This window comes from Chelonia mydas, chromosome 2 (assembly GCF_015237465.2).
Source record: "Chelonia mydas isolate rCheMyd1 chromosome 2, rCheMyd1.pri.v2, whole genome shotgun sequence".
NCBI classification, from domain to species: Eukaryota; Metazoa; Chordata; order Testudines; family Cheloniidae; genus Chelonia; species Chelonia mydas.
The window spans coordinates 225,602,661-225,624,581 of NC_057850.1; the positions used below are offsets into that span (position 1 = coordinate 225,602,661).

The 21,921-nt window shown below is 42.1% G+C and overlaps 1 protein-coding gene across 14 annotated transcripts in view; it reads left to right on the plus strand.

Annotated features, from left to right (window-relative positions):
* The window catches only part of MLLT10 (MLLT10 histone lysine methyltransferase DOT1L cofactor), a 227,485-nt gene extending 219,536 nt beyond the window's left edge, over nucleotides 1-7,949 (plus strand). For 7 of the 14 annotated variants that reach the window (XM_043541310.1, XM_043541311.1, XM_027820953.3 and 4 more), the window contains 3 exons: nucleotides 3,721-3,823; nucleotides 4,451-4,663; nucleotides 6,149-7,949. In XM_043541310.1, coding sequence (XP_043397245.1) covers nucleotides 3,721-3,823; nucleotides 4,451-4,663; nucleotides 6,149-6,193 — 361 coding nt within the window. In that variant the 3' untranslated portion in view covers nucleotides 6,194-7,949. Of the gene's footprint in view, nucleotides 1-3,720; nucleotides 3,824-4,450; nucleotides 4,664-5,024 lie in introns of all 14 variants that reach the window. The other 7 variants (XM_043541312.1, XM_043541314.1, XM_043541315.1 and 4 more) reach the window with 3 other exon arrangements.
* The last annotated feature ends 13,972 nt before the right edge of the window (nucleotides 7,950-21,921 follow it).

The following is a 21,921-nucleotide window of genomic DNA, read 5'->3' on the forward strand; positions in this document are numbered from 1 at the left end:
GCTCAAGGGCATCCTTGCTGTTGACTATCAAAGCTCTCACTTTATAATGGAACGTGTTAAGCAACCTAAATTTAGGGATTTTTACCATATCATAATTTTCCTCTTCCATGTATAAAAGTGGGTTCCAAATAGTGCCATCTTTTCCTCCCCAAATTGCCAAAATCTGACCATTTATTTCTGTCTGTCCAGATCCTGCAAAAACTCTTGTGCATGCCTTCCTCATATCATACTTTAATTATGGTAACCTGCCACTCTACAGCCTCTTTGATACACACATCACCCACTTTAGTCCATTCAATTGATGCTGTCAGAATCCTATTTCTTGCCTGTCAATCTACCTACATACCCTCCCGTCTTAGACACACTTGGAAGAGTCTCCCTTCTTCACTATTTTAAGTTTCAACTTCATGTCTGCCCCTTCCAGGTGGTCTATAACCCCAGTTACCTTACCTTTTCTCCTTTCTTATTACCCTTTTCTGTTCTGCTCCCCCAGCAATGCCAACTTCAATGCCCCATTCATGCCCTTGTCCCACATATATCTGTTTTCTTTCATGTACTTGTTGCTTATCTGTAATGTTCCCCTCCTTCTCTTTCGAGTTCCTCCCTAGGATCCACTTCTGCCATGTAACTAACCAACTAGGACATCCATGTAGTCATACATTGCAAAAAACCAAATCCACCCTCCTTATTACATCAGAGCAAGCACTAACCCTCACTGATTAACTGTATAATCTAATTAATGACACTGGTGTATTCTCACCCTATTACTGCTGTCTTGTTTCTCCCATGTTTGCTTGCCTTAACTTATTTTGTAAGGGATGGTATTGTCTCTTACGTTTTCGAAGGATTCTGGCACACCTTTGGGTGCAGATAGAAAGATATATTATATTTCACATGTATGAAAGTACTTTCCACGTGGTTGAGCCTTCAGAAACACTGTTTTTGAAAATATGCTGAGCACTGTTTGGTCCTGTCCACTTTTGCAGTTAAACCATGTTCAACAGTGGTTCAGCTACACCTACGCTCGTTGCCCTGTGTCTTTTCTATACTAAACACCTTTGGAAAAGTCTCTCGCTTTTGTTCTTCCACTGATACAGCTGACCCAGTGGGAGTGCTTAATTAGGGCTTGTCTTCACTACTGGGGAGATTGACACTTCTGCAATCAATGCACCGGGTGTTGATTTAGTGGGTCTAGTGAAGATCTGGAAAATAGATGTCAGAGCGCTCTCCAGTCAACTCCATTACTCCAGCTCCCTGAAAAGATTAAGGTAGTCGACTGGAGAGCATCTCCCGATATTTAGGGTGAATTGCTACTGCTGGTTAATTACAAAAGTCATGGATCTGAGAAGACAACTTCATGTGGGAGATAGGTAGTATAATTGAAGACCTCTGCATGCATGTTGCTTCCACAGATCCACACACACTTCTCATTACTGTGCTGCTTGGGAAAGCTATGAGCTGCAGCAGAAGTATATGTTGAAGTATTTCACTGGGGGAAAAGCATTCAAAATCAGAGGCCGGGGGAGAAATAGATTAATAGAAGGAGCCCCACCTCAACCCATACAACACACAGGAGGGTTAAATGATTGTTGGAATGAAAGGGAACAATCCTCTTTTTCTCCAGGCAGAGGAGCTTGTGGGACAGGGAGTTTCAAACTAATCAGATATGTTAGTCAGAGGCCTACAAAAAAGTAAATCCCCATTCCAACCAGGGAAAGCACACCCAGTTAGGAATCCCAGGAAACTTCCCTTTCCTGGCAGCTTTGGGAGGTAAGCTTGTCTTCTTCATTTGGGTGTTCCTCTGGAAATTTAGTTCTCCAGCTATTGGGGGGGGGGGGGGGGTGTGCTTGTTTTCTCCCAACCCTTATGTATCACAGGTGACTAGATCAGAGTAGGGTAGGTAGGACAAGGGGATAAAGAGACAGAAAAAATAATTAGGGAGAAGTGAGACCCTAAATATGTGGGAAGATGTAGAGCACATGATATATGGGGAAAGAAAGAATGGGATGGAGAAAGAATAAAAAGACCAACAGGCAATAAAAACAATGCAGAAAAGGACACATTGTAATTATAGGAAAATGTGTAAAAAGTGGAGTGAATACTAAAAGCTCGATACAAATACGTTGTTACATTTAAAATAATTTAATAAATAGTTGATTAACATGAAATACAATATAGAATAAAAAGTACATGAAGAGTTTTGTTCCTTTGAATTCTAAGAGAGTTAGTTTGGGAGGAGTGGTGATAGCACAGGTGTTTTTCAACCCTGGCTAGTTGGTGTCAGGCAAAGTTTTAAAGCCTTGCTAATTCATCGTTGTCTATTTGTATTACCATAGCACCTAGGAGCCTTAGTTATGGTGTCCTGTTGTGCTGGGCATTGTACAAACACAGAACAAAAAGACTGTCCCTGTCCCAAAGAGCTTACAATCATAGGGGAAAACAAGAGACATTTGATGTCTATAGACAGATTCATAGAAGAACACAAGGAAACAATGAGACCGTATTTGTCAACTTTTTAGGCAATGGTCACAGCAGCTAGCCATCATGAAGTTTTTTGTCAGCACCACAGCAAACAAGAGTTTTAAGCAAGGATTTGAGGGACGATAATGAGGTAGTTTTGCAGATGTTTATGGGGCGTGCTTCCTCATGAGGGACAGCATGGGAGAAAACACAGAGATTCTTGTTTGAAAATTTAGCAAGTGGGCAATGGAGGCTGACATCAAGGGCTATTCGGAGGTAGGAGTCAACATGTCAATAGCAAATGAAAGATGATAGGTAGCGTGGGGATAGGTTTGTGAAAGGCCTTCAGAGTGAAGCCTAGCAGCTTACATTTGATGTGAGAGAGAAAGAGAAGCCAGTAACAGATTTAAAGAGAGGGGTAACATGCTCAAAATGAGAGGCTAGGAAAATAATCTTTGGCGCACAGTTCTGAATGGGTATGTGGTCAACATTACATTTATCAAAGCCGCAGAAAAGTATGTTGTAGTAATTGAGATGTGAGATCATGAGAGTCTGGACAAGTGTTTTAGCTGTGTGGATGGATAGGAAAGGCCATGTCTTAGAGACATTATATAAAAAGAATCTGCAATATTTAGACATACTCTGGATGTGAGGGTCTAGAGAGATGTCCAAGCTAAAAATAAAACCCAGGTTATTGGCCTGGTGACAGGTAGGGTGGTGGTGTTGTCCATAGTTCTTGAGAAAGAAGGTATTGGGGGGAGTTAAGGAGGAAGGATTGAGAGTTCTGTTTTAGCCATGTTGGGCTTGAGCTGATGGCTAGACATTCACAAGGAGATGTTAGAGAGACAGGCTGAGATTTCAGTTTGGACAGGTCTGTAGTAGACAGACAGACCTGTAAATCATCAGCATAAAGATGGTTATTAAATTTGTGTTTGTGGGTGAGATTGGAGTATCCAGGCATATGTTAACAGAATGTGGGTGAGCTATGTGCATATTATAACTGTGTGTATGTTTACTTTGCTGTCCAACTTATGCAAGAAATAACTACTCATTTGCTATTGGTATTCAGTGGGATATCTAGCAACATTTAATCAAAATGCTATATAGCAAGTGAGTGTTACTTATCAAAAAGTCTATACATGGTTTCGGTTTGAAATTTTGCTGAAAGGCTGAAGTAAAAATGATGCCCCAGACATCCATTAGTCAAATAAACTGCAGTGTCACATTGCAGAAACTAAGAGCTTGGTCATTGCTTTGCAGTGCCTCGGGACTAGGATTACTTCCTGACCAACAGAGACAACTTCTGCTCCATCAACAGCACCAGCAATTTCAGCAGTTACTGAGTACTCAACAACTCACATCAGTATGTCCTATATTTATAATAGAATTAGCTATGTTCTGTGTAAAGCTGAGTCAGGACCACTGCTTTCTGAAGTATAGACAAACTCCTCAGGTTAATACAAATATTAGACCTGTGTGGATTAACTCCTTGATCATATGTCTGTTTAAAAAAATTAATTTTCAAAAATAGTTTATTGTTCACTTGTCTGCACCTTTTTATAGCATGGAGAATATATTCACTGTAAATATTGGTTTGCGTTGAAGGATATATATGCCACTCAGCACCTGCTTGGAAAAATTTTAGTTTGTATTGAAAGTAGCATGATTTTAATACTGTGCCAAACATATTTGAGACCCTTTTTTGTAAGAAAAGGATATAAAATCTGGGGTCCTGTGATAGAGGCTTTCCCCAGGCCAGCTGGCTCAGCTGAACTTCCTGTTGAGCTGCTGACATTAAGAAAGCTTGAAGAGGCTCTCTCTTCCATCCTCCACGTTCCTGTGGAGCTTCATCATTGCAACCCATGTTAACTGGAGTGTGGTAAATTGTGGTTACATTGCAAAAAACACTAGGGTAAGAAAGGACCTAGAAAGGAGTGACAATTCGTTGAATGATTGTTGATTAGAGTGTTCTTTCCTTGTATTACCTAAGGAACAACATCAGGCCCTTCTGTATCAGCTAGTGCAGCAACAGCACCATCAACACCAACACCACCAGCCTGAAGTGCAGCAATTGCAGATCCCAGGAGTAGCACAGATACCCATAAATAACCTGCTTTCAGGCACTCAAGCATCATCCCTTCATACAACTACTACCAACCCATTTCTTACAATTCATGGGGATAATGCAACTCAAAAAGTGACAGTAAGTCTATTTTCACCTATAATGGCATTTTCAGTGATATAATTAAAGGAACATTGTGCCAAATTCAGAGGCAAGTCTTAAGGGAAACCAGATGTTTAAGTTGGTGTAACCTATACCTTCTGTCCATACAAGACTTAAATGTATTTAGGCTTCCTTAGACTCTAACCCACTTGCTACAGTAATTGCTATGCTGGATAAGACCCAGTGGTCCACCTAGCCCAGTATCCTCTCTCTAAGAGTGGTCAGTAATAGATGCTTATGAGATACATGCAGGGAACTCTCTAGTGAACATCTTTCATCTGTCTTTGTTTAATTGACATATTCAAAGCTTTATCATCTTACTTTTTTCATTATGAAACAGACACAGTCAAATCACCAATCACAATTGTCAGTGTTTCACTTGGTATTTCCATGTAATGTCTTAAATGAGTAAAAAGTAAGTACTTATGTCAGCTGACATATTGCCTTGCCAGAGCTTTGTGTCTAGCCACTGTCACTTTCTTGTCTCCTGCATTAGCATGATGATATGAGCCTCCTTGTGTGCTGCTCTAGGAGCTCCCATGTACATGCGCTCCTAGACACTGAGTGGAACAAGTATACCTGCTGCCATTTTATAGATTTTGTTTACTGTTATGGAACTTTCATTTAGGAAATTAAATAATTTTAATATACTTAAGATCTATTCATTTCCCCATAGCCTTTTAAATAATTGTTTTAATTGAGGCCTGACTTACCTTTTAGATTAATTTATTGTCCTAATCACAAATAAATACAGTATGGATGTGACACATCCAGAAATCTGGGATTTTCCCAGATATAGAATAGCCGTTGTCAGTACCTGCAGATACAATATAAATCCTGATGGTCACTATGAAAGAGGGGACAGAAGACATGAAAAGAATGGGCACAGAGAGAGAGAGAGAGAGTGTGTGTGTGTGTGTGTGTTAGAGAGAGAACTTCTGGCACCAGGGAAGGGTTGGTAGGGGGTAGAAAGTGTATGTTGTGTGGCTCCAGAAACAGTGATTGGGAAGGGGTATTTCTGTGGTGAGAGGTTTTTGGGTCCTTAGATGGAATTGTTTTGACATCGTGAAAATCCCCTTCCCCCTCTCTCCATGAAGCCTGGCAGATCAAAAGCAGCAGGAAATACAAAGCAGGGTTAGATGGCCCCAAGGAGAGATCAGTAGTTTGGATCTGTTTCCTGATGGTAATTTTGGAGGTCTAAAATACCTTTGCTGTAATTACTTTCTTCTTTCCAAAGTTTTGTTTCCATGTTGTGTGAATACTTTTATTTAAAATCCAAACATTTTGCTAAAATCATGACAAAACTTCTACATTTGATTCTTTAGCATAACTATCTAATCTTATTCACTTTTGTGTCCAGACTGTATTCCAGTCATGCCTTTTCATTTAAATGTAGAAGTTGTAGAATTTAGCAAATCTAAAATACTGTCTGGTTGTACAAGTGTGTTTTTTTTTTTACCACAGAGGCTTAATGATAAAACTGGATCGGTTGCACCTGAAAAAAGTTGACATTTGAATAATATTTGAGAACTGCATATCCTGCTATTATAGCACTTCATCTAGCTGCGAACTGCGGATCTTCCTTTCTGCAGATATGAAGAAATGCAACAAGGACCTAACTGCACAGCAAAGGATTAATCTTCATAAGGACATTTTTCTAAGGCTCTGATCTACTTTCTTGTTGCACTGAAATGGAACTACTTCTTCAGATTTAACAGACACTGCAAGAAATCAAATTCTGCAAACCATAATTATTTTGTCAGTATGACAATACTAAGTACAATTACACATTCAACCCTGGAAAATATTCTACTTGATGCTCAAGTAGTAGTTCTTATTATACAGCTGGAGGACTAGTAAACTGAAAATACTTATTCCAGTCACACATTACTTGATTTCAGAACAGGAGTCTTAGCAAACAAACCAACCTTATCTCTGCTGCAATTGCAAATGCTTTCAGACCCAGTTTGTAATTGGCAGTGTGGATTTCCTGTTAGGTGTTTTTGGCTTTTTAAAACATTTTGAAATCTGACTCATGATATAAGGAATCCAATTCTGAACTTGTCACTCCATCAAATTTCTACTGACTATAGAGTGAATTTTGCCAGAATAAGAATTTCAGGGTAGAGTCCAAAGGTTATTAACATTAATTTGGGTTTTGTGAGTTCTAAGGTTGCTGGACAAACCAGATCAGTTTAAATGGAATTTTTTTTTTTTTTTTTACCAGATGAGAAGGCCACTTTGGAAAGTACTGGTAGTGTTTGGCCTAAACTAAGTGCCTGTTGCTACCTCCATTGTGTTGAAATGGCTGCAGACAGCTGAGCATGCACTAGACAAGTCCTTGTAAGCAGCAGAAATATTCAACATTGCACCAGCAGCCTTCCCCATTGTTCTGCCTTTATTAGAAGTGTTTAAGCCACTGTAGATAGCTCAGGCAAATTGTTACCTGGGTCACTTTTCACTAATAAATTACCAAAAAAAGCGAGTAGATATTTAAACATTTCCCAATGAAATATACCAGTGGTTGAAACGGTTGAGCTTATTGTTCGAACATTTTCACTTAGGATAGATGATTTCTTGGCATGACCCTATGGAGTGTAGATAAAAATTGGGATAATGACCACTAATCTGTATTTAGAAGTGTAAATTATTAGTGGAAAATGACCCAGCTGTAATTAGACCTCCACTGTGTACTTAATTGGAAGAACATGTTAATTCTGCAATATGTCTCTTGGTTAGACATTGCACAGTTCTTACCTCATTTCTGTAAATAAGGTTTTTGTGAATCTGTTTTGTATTGTGAGAAATTCATAAGAAAACATTATTTTGATTTGTAATATTTCTAATTGGTAGATTTAATCAAATAATTTATTTTTATATGTTCAGGGGGATTTTAAAAAATTGTCACAAATCACTTTTGTGGATACTTTACAAAAGTAAATCAGTGTGGTTTATTTTACTTATTTAACCCACTGGTTAATATTCTGTAACAATTTGTACAAATGATAAAATTAAAATGTGCTGTTATTTTGCTTAGATGTAAAATTCCAAGAGTATGAAAAGATATGTACAGAGCTTTTGTTAATAAATTTTAATAATGTTCATAGTGGTACACTTCACAGCTGTATGAGAGATTCTTATAGAAGTTGGAGGATATTCTGTCCTTCCAGTTCTGTTAATATTCCATGACTGGCTGGATTTTAGTACTTGTTGCTACTGTAATAATCATATCAAATTATACTAAAGTTATTATTTACAACAACCAGTTTCTTAATGTTTCCTTTCCTCTCTTTAATTTTGCTTGCAAAATACACTTTGACACTAATATACAATCTTGCTACTGTAAAAAAGGAAATGCATTTTTGCTTATGCAGTCCATTGTAGGAGGTCACCAGGCTGGTGCCTGTGCCATAATCACAGCATAAATTACCTATGGTCAAATTTTAAAGGCACTGGTCTCAGCAGAGAGACACTCCTGAACTCCAGCTGAGCATAACTCCTAGTGAGATCTATACAGTAAATCAAGCACAAAGACATTTTGTTTTGCCATTGACTTCACCAGGGCCAGGATTTCATCCTATATACATTCTGTAACTTATCGTATGTCAGGCTACAAGAAAAGCATTTCATATTTGGTCTCAAATTTATATTTTAAGTAGGAAGGGGCAAGCTTTCAACCTTACATTTGTGGATTTCTTATTTAAAATTTCTTTTACAGAGAATTTCTTTATTTTTGTTTGTTAAAGTCAAAGAAAAACAAAACAAAACAAACCTGCCTCATTTAAGATTTGAATTGCCAATCTTATCTGGAACTATTTGTAAATAGACCCATCCTGAGAAGATTTGCATCCTAAGTTGTCTCAAGTTTTGGGGCCATGTCACAATTGACACCTTAAGATGTTTTCTAGACAAGTAACATACATGTGGTTGGTTGGTAGTGCTGCCTAAACACATGGAAAGAGCCTTTGCTCCACCTCTCATAGTGCGTCTCATTCTTGAGGGCCTTAGCTGAAGTCTGCAACTTCCTGGATGTGATGGCTCTACCTACATTATACGGTCTTCCACAACGATAAAAGTGGTGCTTAAACTTCACCTCCAAATTCACATTAAAATTCGGTACTTTCAATCTACCATGGCCTGTGTTTCCTCCAAAGCCCAATCCTCGGGTGGTGAGGTTACATGTCTTGACTGTTGAAAGCTTATTAGTTGCTACATGTAGATTGACTACACATGGCATTATCCAGGAACAGCGATTGCACTTTAAATTCACAGCCTAACTTAATCCAGAACAACTTTCACGTATAAACAAGCCCATAGACGCATGCTATTTAAAAAGCCGAAGGTCACAAACAGTTTGTTTGGAGAAAAATCTAGGGATCAGGTCATCTCAGCTCAAAGAAACAAAGACTGTGCAGCCAGTAATGTAATAAACCAGTACACATTCCTATATGTGAATTTTTAGAGTTCATTTAACCAGGTGGGTAGTTTCAATAGAGTATCTCAAATATGAAATTTGTGACTGTTACACAGAGTTGTTTATACCTTTACAAATGACTATTTTCTCAATGCTTCATCGAGATGTTGGATTGGCAGAGCAGGGCTCCTCAGTCTACATCCTTATGGAATTTACTGCTAGTTAGTCTCCTACAGTGGGGTCATCATCATATAGCAATTTGAAAAGCAACATTAAAGGTTGACATCCAGATTTAGCATCCACTCTGTAGCTTCCCATTCCATGGAATGAATCAAGGTTGTTCCCTTGGAGAAGGATGTTAGAGGGCAGCAGTTCACTAGATATGCCAGGGTTCAGATGTATTCTCCCCATTCACATAGCAGGCTGTCCATTTGGGTAGTAAGTAATTGCAAATCCTACAGTGGGATGCTGTGAAGGCAATGTGATGGAGAAAAAGTAGTTAACTAGCAGTAACTCTTGTAGTCCAAATATATTCCTTCCAAAGAGTCAACGCTGTTGTGTGTGTGGTGGACCTCAGCTGCAAAAACGGCTTCTAGAGAATTGAACGCATTCAGTTGTACAAAGTAGAGTTTGAGCAAAGCTCACATGCGCCCCTTTCTGACACCTACTTGGAACGTTGCACATGACCTTATAATGGGGTTCAGGGGAGGCAATACAGCCTGAGAACAAATTAATAACCTTGATCAACGTGCTGCATAAAAGCTGAAAGCACATTTTGTAGCGTTGCTGCGTTAATCATGGCTAGGTAGGCTCACTTTCAAAGAGCAAGCTGGGTAAAGGCACACTGTCACAGAAGAGAATATATTATTGGACATAGTTGATGTGCTTTACAGCTGGAAGAGCAAGACTTTTAAAAAAAAGACAACACTAGATTCTGAAAATTAAGCACAGCAGATAGAGCAATCCCACACAGCTCTGCAAATTTGCTATATATCTGTACATTTTTTAAAACCCTAAATTCTCCCTAAATGGTATTCTTTCAAAATAGTGTTGTGCTGATACTTTTTTATGGAGAGTATTATACAGTTCAACTTCAGCCTGCTTGATATTCTGCATCACTTTAGACCTCTGGAACAGCATTCCACGCCCAGGCCTGCCAACTTCATGGGAACATAATGGAAATTAAATACTCTCAATTAATTATATTTAAAGAACTCTTACTAGTGAGTTTGTAGGATGGTTTGCAGTGGTTTAATGCAGGTCATCTGTGATGAGAAAAGACTCACCCAAATGTCAATCCCATTTTTAATCCTGAGGCTGAAGGCCTCTGCTCTAGCAGGCCAGAATTATGGAAGCTCAAATATAGGCATGAAAGTGAGTAAAAGAGGTGGTACCTCCCTATCCAGCCCTTTTCCCCACTTGTACAAAGTGGGATGTGTGTCACGTTCCCTGTCACTCCCAGCCCCCCACACACAACCCCATGTCATCAAATCAGTGATTATAGTTAGTAAGAATCAGTCGTCATTGCACTTTACATTGAGCAAATCAGTCCTAGGTATTTTTGTGTTAAGGTTTTCATATACAGAGAGGCTGGATGGCAAGGATCTGACTAGAGGGACGCAAGAAACAGGCTGGGGCCACAAAGCCAGAAAGGTCTATAAACACTGCCGACAGGCTCTGGAATTATATCCAGCAGGTCTGAGTCTACGTTCCTCTACTGTCAGCAAATATCTGTAAAACCCACTGACAAACAGTATGCCACTTCCCCCTCTAGTGACTAGTCTACGTAGTGGATAACAACCTACTATTGCTAATCAGTTAGGTCAGGGTTCTTAAACTTATTTGATTGGGTTCCCCTTCTATGTGTCTGTAAGTTGTTTATGCCCCCCACCCCCAAACAAGTACATATACCACTACCCAGCTGTGAAGGCAGAGCATAGAGCAGCGGCTGCTGGCTGGTGCTCAGCTCTGAAGGAAAGCCTGAGCCCAGGCTGCCTCCTGTTGAGGGGAGGGCAGAGGAGGGGAAGAGGAACCCAAACCCGGGTGGCGGGTCTCCGGCTGTCTCCTTTCTCCCCACCACCTGGGTGTGCATAGCTCTTCTGCATGAGCCCCCAGCCACCCAAGACTGCCAGCTTACACTCCCTTGACACACTCCCATGCCTCTCTTGGGAGGCCTGCCCCATAGTTTGAGAATCACTGGATTAGGTTAAATGATAGAGAGTTCTGCTATGGGTCTACAGGGCTGAGCCCTGTTGATGACAGGTGGTTCTTTGAGTGGCTCACCCATTACCTTAGGCCCCCACACTGCAGTGCAATAGCATAACTCTAGAATCTTCTCTGGGCAGTGTCCATTAGATCATTTGTGCATCCCCTCCTACCCTTCCCCTCAGCATCTCTAAATGTTCTGAGGGTGAGGGACATACTCCCCCTCCCACCTCAGTTCCATCCACCCACTGCCAGACACCTGGGAACCGCTCCGGTCCATTCAGAACTGTGGTTGTCTTCATTCTACTTACAGTTAGGATAGGGTAGTTGCAGGTTATCATGGAAATGAAGGAGAAGCTGGGATTCAAGAGATATGCTGTGTGCCCAGCTGTCTTCCTGGAGTCAGACAACCATGTTAGATGCCTCCAGCTTGTGAGAGGGCCACTCTCCTTGTGAGTGTTCCATCTGCTGGAATTTCATGTCCAGAGCTTGCAAGGAGAGGCCAAACAGATTGCAGGCGTTTCTCCTTAAGGATGTCCTTGAGTCTAAACCCATTGGTTCTGGGTGCTCATTGGATCCAAGGTCAAAAAGGCCAATCTCAGCTCCTGTGATTTGCTCCAGCAGCTTAAAGGTTCCAGATAAGACACAAATTTTGGGAAGGCAATGCTGCAGTTGTTCTTTAAGTAGACTCTTAGCTCCACCTTCTTCTGATATTACTTGTGAGGCGCCTGAGTGGAATACACATCTGTAACCATTTAAGAAGAAAAGATGGTTAAGTACCTACATGGTAACTGTTGTTTTTCAAGAGGTGGGTGCACATGTATATTACACAACCCAGCAACCATCCCTTCTGCATTGGAATCTCAACTCTTGATGTTTGGGAACAAGGAACTGAAAAGGGGTCAGGACACCACCACTGTTAAATAGCCAAAGGAGCGGCTAAGGGGCCAGACAGCATGAATACTGCCCCTACAGGTAATGCTAGGCAAAATTCTTGAGCTTTGGTGCACTGGGCACGCACATACCTGAGTCAAATACCCACCTCTCAAAGAACAGCTACTATACAGATAGGTAACCATCTTTTGACTGAGGAGCTTCAATTCAGCTTCCTCGGACATATGCATTATGATTAGTCTTGGAAGGATTAGTTTTTTATCAGTAAATGTCCATACATGTCGATTTCACCCTACACACCACAAACAGATGATAACTGACATTTACAGACAGGCAGAGAAAGAAAAATGCTACTTGAGAACTTTAGGAATATTTACTTTGAATATTTTCACATATGATGTTGACAATTTGTGTTTTAATGGTTATAAAGCTTTAACTTTTTGAACCTCAACATCTGCTGTCACTAAATTATTGTCTGACCTCCCCCATAATTTCCTGCAACTGAAAATTTAAATAGACTTTTTAAAAAAATGCTTAAAAATAAACATCAATATTATTTGTTGAAATTATTTTAAAAAAAAATCAAAATTCTGACCAGCCTAATTGCGATCGGGTCTTTATTTACATGATCTCATAGTATTTTTTCCACAAGATCCTGGCCTCATTCACTGCACAGGATGAACCTTTCTAGGGATGAATCAGGGCTGAGTAATGAAGGAGGCTATTGCGTCTGTAGGTCCCCTGCTTCATTTGTTGCAGAATTTAGAAAGTATGCTGTGAATGAGGCAGGGGACTGCAGGATAAAATGGCCAGTTTCTTAAAGCTGAAAATAATTACGTGCCTTTTAGTTGGGTAAAATAATTTAAACAGAAAAATGTGAATGATAATTGGGAATTTGAGAATGTTTTCCTAGATGTCCAAAAAGCCAAAATTCCACAATTGAGAAAGAAGGGCATGCTGGTTAAAAATACAACCCGGTTTAAAGGGGAAGTGAAGGCGTGTGTGTGTGTGTGTGTGTGTGTGTGTGTGTGTGTACACACACACACACACACACACACCCACACACCCATATATGGGGAAGTGAAGGGGTGTGTGTGTGCGTACATGTATATAACAAATGGAACAAAGGAGAAGTTGACAGTAAGGATTATAAATCAGAAGTTAGGAATTGCAGGAAATTGATAAGAAAATTAAAAGGACACAAGGAGAAATCTACAGCCATCAAAATTGAGCACAATAAGAAGGAGCTTTTTAAGTGGATGAGAAACAAAAAGAACTCTAACAATGGTACTGGTTCGTTACCAGATAGTGATGGTAGAATTATCAATAATAATGCAGAAAATATTCACTAAATATTTCTGTTCTGTATTTGGAAAAAAAACAAAAACAAAACAACATATGATGTAGTCATATCTGATGATGATGAAGAAACACTTTCCATTCCAATAGTAATTCAGGAGGCTGTTAAACAGCAGCTACTAAAGTTAGACATTTTTAAATCAGTAGGTCTGTATAATTTGCATCCCAGAGTTTTAAAAGAGCTGGCTGAGCAGCTCATTGGACCATTAATGTTGATTTTCAATAACTCTTTGAAAACTAGGGGAGTTCCAGAAGACTGGAAAAAAGCTAATTTGTGCCAATATTTTAAAAGGGTAAATGGGAAGACCCAGGTAATTATAGATGTGTCAGTATGACATTGATCCTGGACAAGATAATGGAACAGCTGATAAAGGACTTGATCAATAAAGAATTAAAGGAGAATAATACAATTAAAGTCAATTAACAAGGATTTATGGAAAATAGATTGTGTCAGACTAATGTGAATGATAATTGGGCAAGATCCCCTGGGAGAATAACGTGAGGGGGAAAGGATTCCAGAAGAGCTGGCTGTATTTTAAAGAATCCTTATTGAGGTTGCAGGAACAAACCATCCAATGTGTAAAAAGAATAGTAAATATGGCAGGCGACCAGATTGGCTTAACAGTGAAATCCTTGCTGATCTTAAACACAAAAAAGAAGCTTACAAGAAGTGGAAGATTGGACAAACAACCAGGGAGGAGTATAAAAATATTGCTCAGGCATGCAAGAGTGAAATCAGGAAGGCCAAATCACACTTGGAGTTGCAGCTAGCAAGAGATGTTAAGAGTAACAAGAAGGGTTTCTACAGGTATGTTAGCAACAAGAAGGTGGACAAGGAAAGTGTGGGCCCCTTACTGAATGGGGGAGGCAACCTAGTGACAGAGGATGTGGAAAAAGCTAATGTACTCAATGCTTTTTTTGCCACTGTCTTCACGAACAAGGTCAGCTCCCAGACTGCTGCACTGGGCAGCACAGCATGGGGAGGAGGTGACCACCCCTCTGTGGAGAAAAAAGTGGTTCAGGACTATTTAGAAAAGCTGGACAAGCACAAGTCCATGAGGCCAGATGCGCTACATCCTAGGGATGTGATTGCAGCGCCATTGGCCATTATCTTTGAAAACTCATGGCGATCAGGTGAGGTCCCAGATGACTGGAAAAAGGCTAATGTAGTGCCCATCTTTAAAAAAGGGAAGGAGGAGGATCCTGGGAACTACAGGCCAGTCAGCCTCACCTCAGTCCCTGGAAAAATCATGGAGCAGGTCCTCAAGGAATCAATTCTGAAGCACTTAGAGGAGAGGAAAGTGATCACGAACAGTCAGCATGGATTCACCAAGGGCAAGTCATGCCTGACTAACCAAATTGCCTTCTATGATGAGATAACTGGCTCTGTGGATAAGGGGAAAGCAGTGGATGTGTTATTCCTTGACTTGAGCAAAGCTTTTGATACGGTCTCCCATAATATTCTTGCCAGCAAGTTAAAGAAGTATGGGCTGGATGAATGGACTATAAGGTGGATAGAAAGCTGGCTACATCGTCAGGCTCAGTGGGTAGTGATCAATGGCTCCATGTCTAGTTGGCAGCTGGTATCAAGCGGAGTGCCCCAAGGGTCGGTCCTGGGGCTGGTTTTGTTCAATATCTTCATAAATGATTTGGAGGATGGTGTGGATTGCACCCTCAGCTAGTTTGCGGATGACACTAAACTGGGAGGAGTGGTAGATACGCTGGAGAGTAGGGATACTATACAGAGGGACCTAGACAAATTAGAGGATGGGGCCAAAATAAATCTGATGAGGTTCAACAAGGACAAGTGCAGAGTCCTGCACTTAGGATGGAAGAATCCCACGCACCGCTACAGACTAGGGACCGAGTGGCTTGGCAGCAGTTCTGCAGAAAAGGACCTAGGGGTTACAGTGCACCAGAAGCTGGATATGAGTCAACAGCGTGCCTTTGTTGCCAAGAAGGCTAATGGCATTTTGGGCTGTATAAGTAGGAGCATTGCCAGCAGATCGAGGGACGTGATTATACCCCTCTATTTGGCATTGGTGAGGCCTCATCTGGAGTACTGTGTCCAATTTTGGGCCCCACACTACAAGAAGGATGTGGAAAAATTGGAAAGAGTCCAGCGGAGGGCAACAAAAATGATTAGGAGGCTGAAGCATATGACTTCTGAGGAGAGGCTGAGGGATCTGGGATTATTTAGTCTGCAGAAGAGAAGAATGAGGGGGGATTTGATAGCTGTTTTCAACTACCTGAAAGGGGGTTCCAAAGAGCATGGATCTAGACTGTTCTCAGTGGTAGCAGATAACAGAACAAGGAGTAATGGTCTCAAGTTGCAGTGGGGGAGGTTTAGGTTGGATACTAGGAAGGTGGTGAAGCACTGGAATGGGTTACCTAGGGACGTGGTGGAATCTCCTTCCTTAGAGGTTTTTAAGGTCAGGCTTGACAAAACCCTGGCTGGGATGATTTAGTTGGGGATTGGTTCTGCTTTGAGCAGGGGGTTGGACTAGATGACCTCCTGAGGTTCCTTCCAACCCTGATATTCTAGGATTCTAACTTGATTTTTTTTATGAGGTTACACATTTGGTTAAAAGTTAATAGGGTTTACATTATATATTCAGACTTCAGTGAGGTATTAGTTTTAAAAACTAAAATAACAACAAAAATTAACATGGCACACATATTGATTAAAAGTTGGCTAACTGACAGGTCTCAAAATGCATGCAGCATTGTCGTAGCGGTGTTGGTCCCAGGATATTAGAGAGACAAGGTTGGTGTACTTGGAGTACCTTTCCCAGACCTGAAGAGCAACTCTGTGTGGCTTCAAAGTTTGTTTCTCTCATCAACAGAAGTTCATCCAATAAAAGATATTACCTCACCCACCCAGTCTCAAAATGTAAATTAGGAATCATCATCAAGAGGGTGTGTTTCTAGTGGGGTCTCATAGGGATTGGTTCTTGCCCTTTTTATCAATGAGTTGAAAGAAAACAAAATCAGTACTGATTAAGTTTGCAGATGAGAGAGATTCGAGGAATGGCAAATAATGAAGAGGACAGGTCACTGATACAAAGCGATCTGGATCACTTGGTGAACTGGGAGCAAGCAAACAATATGCAGTTTAATATGTTCAAATGTAGAGTTACGCAATTAGGAACAAAGAAAGTAGGCCTTGCTTACAGGATGGGGGATTCCATCCTGAGAAACAGTGACTCTGAAAACGACTTGGGTGTCATGGTAGATAATCAGCTGAATGTAATCAGCTGAATGTGCGACACTGAGGCCAAAAGGGCTAATGCGATCCTTGGATGCATAAACAGATGACTATCGAGTAGGAAGGCTATATTACCTCTGTATTTGGCACTGATATGACCAGTGCTGGAATACTGGTATCTGGTTGTGGTATCCACAATTCAAGAAGTACATTGATAACGAGACGGTTCAGAGAAGAGCCACGAGCATGATTAAAGAATTGGAAAACATACTGTCAGGGTTCCCTCCCCACTCTGAACTCTAGGGTACAGATGTGAAAGCCCCCTAAGCTTATTTCTACCAGCTTAGGTTAAAAACTTCCCCAAGGCACAAATCCTTTGTCCTTGGATGGTATTCGCTGCCAACACCCAATGATTTAGATAAAGAATCAGGGAAAGGACCACTTGGAATTCCTATTCCCCCAAAATATCCCCCCAAGCCCTACACCCCCTTCCTGTGAAGGCTTGAGAATAACATACCAACCAAATAGGTAAACCAGATTCTTAAAAAACAGAACTTTAGTATAAAGAGAAAAAAAGTAAAAGAAGCACCTCTGTAAAATCAGGATGGAAGGTAACTTTACAGGGTAATCAGATTCAAAACACAGAGGATTCCCCTCTAGGCAAAACTTTAAAGTTACAAAAAACAGGGATAAACCTCTCTGTTAGCACAGGAAAAATTCACAAGTTGAAAACAAAAGGTAATCTAACGCATCCTGCCTTATTTACTTACTCTTTTTGCAATATTGAGACTCACTTTAGGATGGTTTATAGGAGAAGGAGTTGTCTGACCTGGTTCGTCTCTGCTTCCCAAGAGAACAAAGAGCACAAACAAAGCCTCCCCCCTTGCCCCCCCCCCACCAGATTTGAAAGTATCTTCTTTCCCCATTGGTCCTTTTGGTCAGGTACTAACCAGGTTATTTGAGCTTCTTAACCCCTTACAGGTAAGGAGGAATTCTAAGCTACCCTTAGCTGTATGGTTATGACACATACTTTTTAGGTATGGAGCTCAAGGAACTCAATCTATTTAATGAAGAAAAGGGGTGATTGGAGTAGAATCTACAAGGGCTAGATCCACAAGGGAGATTTAATCACCTTGCCGCCTAATAGAATTCAGAGCCCTGAGACAGCTGTTCAGATTCCTTATGCAATGCAGGGGTGAGAGCGCGACACCTAAAACGGGATTCATGGAAGCCAGCAAGCTGAAGAAGGGACCCACCAAAGATAACCAGTAGGACATGACCTAAACAGCACTGCTCAAAGGTACTTAAAGGACTAACTTGAGGCCACAGGGCGGTGCCAATCTCAGCTTGGGTTTAACGGCTGTGAACCCTTTCCTGCAGTTAGGCACATGAGCCAGGTTACTAAAAACTGAGGAGGAACCTTCCCACTTTGTATCCAATAAATCCATTGTTAGAGCACTCACTCAGGCAGTGGAAGACCTGGCTTCAAATGCCCACTGAGGAGCATGGTCTTGAAGCCTGTTCTCCCACCTCTCAAATGAGTACCTTAACCACTTGGGCTATAGGGCAGGGGCACCAATTAGGTAGGGCTAGCGGCAAATACCCTCTGCCCCTGCTTTTTGCACTTGCTCATGACAAGGGCCTAGCCATGGGTGGGTTACAGCCCACCCAGTTAGGATCCAGGCCCACCCAAATCTGAGCCTCTGCGAATGCTCTTGAAAGGGAAGGACTTGCACTCAGCCCTGATCACATGACCCAGCAACTCCACTCCTGCCACCCTGTTTTCCTCCCTCTCCTTCCCCACCGAGGCGGCAGCAGCAGAGAGAGCTGTGTAGTCCCATTTCTGACATGAGTGCTGCCTTCCCATCCCAGCAGGTAACAGTGCAGGGAGGGCTCTCCCCATGCTGGTGGGGACGGGAATGGGGTTTGTGTCAGCAGGCCTAGGCAGTGATATGAGGGGGAAGGGAGCACAAAGCACCCCAGTCCCATCCTGGGAGTCGCAGGTGCATGAAGCATCCCCTCTTCCCCAGAGTTTACTACTGGTCCTGCCCCCAAACTCTCTCAGCCAGGGTTTCTGGGCCAGTCACTGCATCCCTGCTGTGGTGGGGTTCTTCCCTTGTCCCTGCAGGTGGTGATGAAGATGTACTGTGGCTGGTGGGGGCAGGCAGCAGAGCCCAGCTACATTGTTTTTTTAATTATATATTTAAATTTGGAGCTGAAAAATTTGCCACTTCCGCCCACCTTCAGGAATTACCTAACTTGGCGCCCCGGCTATAGGGGTACCACCATGTCTTCCACCCTCTGCTCCACTAACACTGCAAGCAGGAGTCTGAGCAGCAGCAGGAGGCAGACACACAGTGTCTTTGCTACTCGTGCCACGCTATGCCCTTTGGGTCCTTCGCACTTCCAACGCCAGATAGAGCAATGTACTGCTGCTGGTCTGGAGGTGGATTTGGGCCTGCTACTGGGGCTGGGGGTGGGGGGGGAGAGAACTGTGTCCTCATAATGAGAAGGCACTCTCCAAGCACTACTCTTACAAGCCAGCTGCAGGTCATTAACAGCTCTGTCTGCTACTCCATGTCTCTGCCTCAGCATGCAGTTACACAGCAATCAGCAGAATGGTGGAACTACCAGCCGCATACTCCAGTCTGTTTCCTCCTCCTCCACTCAAGCATCTCCCTCAGAAGTGGAGGGAGGCAGGAAGTGTCTCCTATCAATGTGGGAAAATATCCTCCCAGAGGAAGAATTTCAATCTAGCAGCTGGGATGAAGCACTACCTCTTCTGCCTGCTGCCAATGGTAACAGCAGCCAGCTCAAACCAAGGGCTGCAGAATGGGCTTGGGCCTTGAGGGATTTATCTGAACTATTCAATTAGATATTGTAAGTTAAAAAAACAGCAAAACAAAATAGTAATTAGGGATGTACTATTGATACACTTCATTCCCAAATACACTGCATGGATTGGAGAATAGGCATCTACTGCAGTGCTTTTATTTCACGTGTTGGAATTACCTTATGCCTACCTGGTAGGTTATGAAAAATAAGCATCGTTTCTGTTATTTCAAAGAGTTTTCCCCCCCAAATTGAGCCATTTGAATTCAGGATAGTTAGTTGTTCACATTTAAAATATTGGTGTAGCGAGTTCATAGTTTTTTTCTCTTTGGACTTTGATCATTAGCTTCCCCTGCCATGATAGCTAGGGGAAGAAATCCTGAACCCCTGACTTCTTTCCCTGATTAGAAATACATGTGTGGCAAATTGTGCATTTGGTGCAAGCAACTCATGGCCCTCAGAGAGCGAGCACGGGCTCGAGACCACAATGGCGGAACTGGAGGAACTAAGGGAAACAGAGAGGTACATAGAGAAGACTTCCAGGGACATAGTAAAGCAGTCCCAACTCCAACAGCACAGACACTGGGACAGTGAAGAGGATGAAAGTCTCAGGAAAGGAGAACATCAGGCTGAAGTGTAGCGAAATAGTCTTCAAGTGCTGGTCCCTATGTGTATTCCACATGTGGGATACACATGCACACCATGTGCCCAAGTCTGGAGATTTTAACAAGCAGCATCCCTTGGCCCACATATGTGCATGCAGTAGATGTCCTCGTGTTCGTGAAAAAGGATATAAGAGGCAGTGTGGGTCAATGCCCCCTCAGTTCCTTCTTACTGCCGCATGGCCTTAGTCAAAACCCAGTGTCCTTTCCTGCTTCAGCCTTTCAAAAACCTGTAAATAGTTATTCTTTTAGCATAGTTCATGTAGTTTAGTTCCCTGCACTGGCGACTCCCTCTCCGCAGTCGGGGCCTATGCTTCAAAAACTGCATCTCCTGCCCTAGATCCTTCTCAGTCAGTGACAAACATTAATGCTGCCTCTACTGAGAGACATATTTAGACACATATTTAGACTCTGTGGGACCACCCCGTCAGACAAGAACTCCAAGAGACTGGACCTCCTGGGGAGAGAGGTCTTCTCCTCTGCATTCTTGCAATTCTGCATTGCCAGTTACCAGGCCTTGCTAGCCAACTATGACTTTGATAACTACTCTAGGCTGGTGGCATTTCAGGACAAACTTTCCTCTGAGGACTGACCCCATGTCCTCTCCCTTCTAGAGGAAGGCACGTTGGTGGCAAAAATGGCTCTTCAGGCTGCAGTTGGTCCAGCAGTTGCAGCATCCAGAAGCTTGGCCACTGGTATTGCTATTAGGAGGCGTTCGTGGTTACAATCCTCGTGTTTTCCAGGGAGGTGCAGAATACTATCCAAGACCTTCCCTTTGACAAACTGAACATCTTTAATGAGAAGACTCATGATTCTCTTCATTAGTTAAAGGGCTCAAGGTCTACCCTCTGCTCCCTAGGGATCTACACATCAGCACCAAGGAGGAAGCACTAAAGGCAAACCTATAAACCAAGATTGCCGCCTCCTCCTTTTTCTCCTCATGTATTCTACCACCAGAGTCCTGCCAAGCCTCCCCGCAAGTGACAGAAAACTCAGAGGCCTCGCTTTTTGGTCTCTTCTAGCACCATGAATGCAACCCATTCCCAGCCCACTGCTAGAAGCCACTTTTGACATTTTAGTTGAGACCTCCTCACCATCCTTGATGCCACCTACCTCTTCTTGTGTCACCTTTGGGAGCCATCTCACACTATTCACCTGCAAATGGGAGCTAATCATGATGGACAGTTGAGTCTTGGAGATTATCCATCAGGGATGTGCCATAAAGATCCTCTTCTTCCCTCCTCACAAATCCTCTTCATGGTCCCCTTTTGGAGACCACTCTCACAATGCAATTTTTCCACAGGAAGCGGGACCTCTATTGCACCAAGGGGCAATAGAGCACATCTCATCTCAGTATCATGGAAGAGGTCCTATTTTCCATATTTCATGGTCACCAAAAAAGATGGAGGGTGGAGACCTATTCTGGATCTTCAGCAACTCAACATTTTCAATCAGAAGTTCAAATTCAGGATGGTTACATTAACATCAATAATACTCTTCCTTCAGGACAGGATGTAGTTCATGGCTCTCGACACAAAGGATGCATATTTCCATATAGACATTCATCCCTCCTACAGGAGGTTCCTATGGTTAACAGTGGACCAGGAGCACTTCCAATGTCGAGTCCTCCCCTTCAGATTCACAACAGCACCAAGAGTGTTTA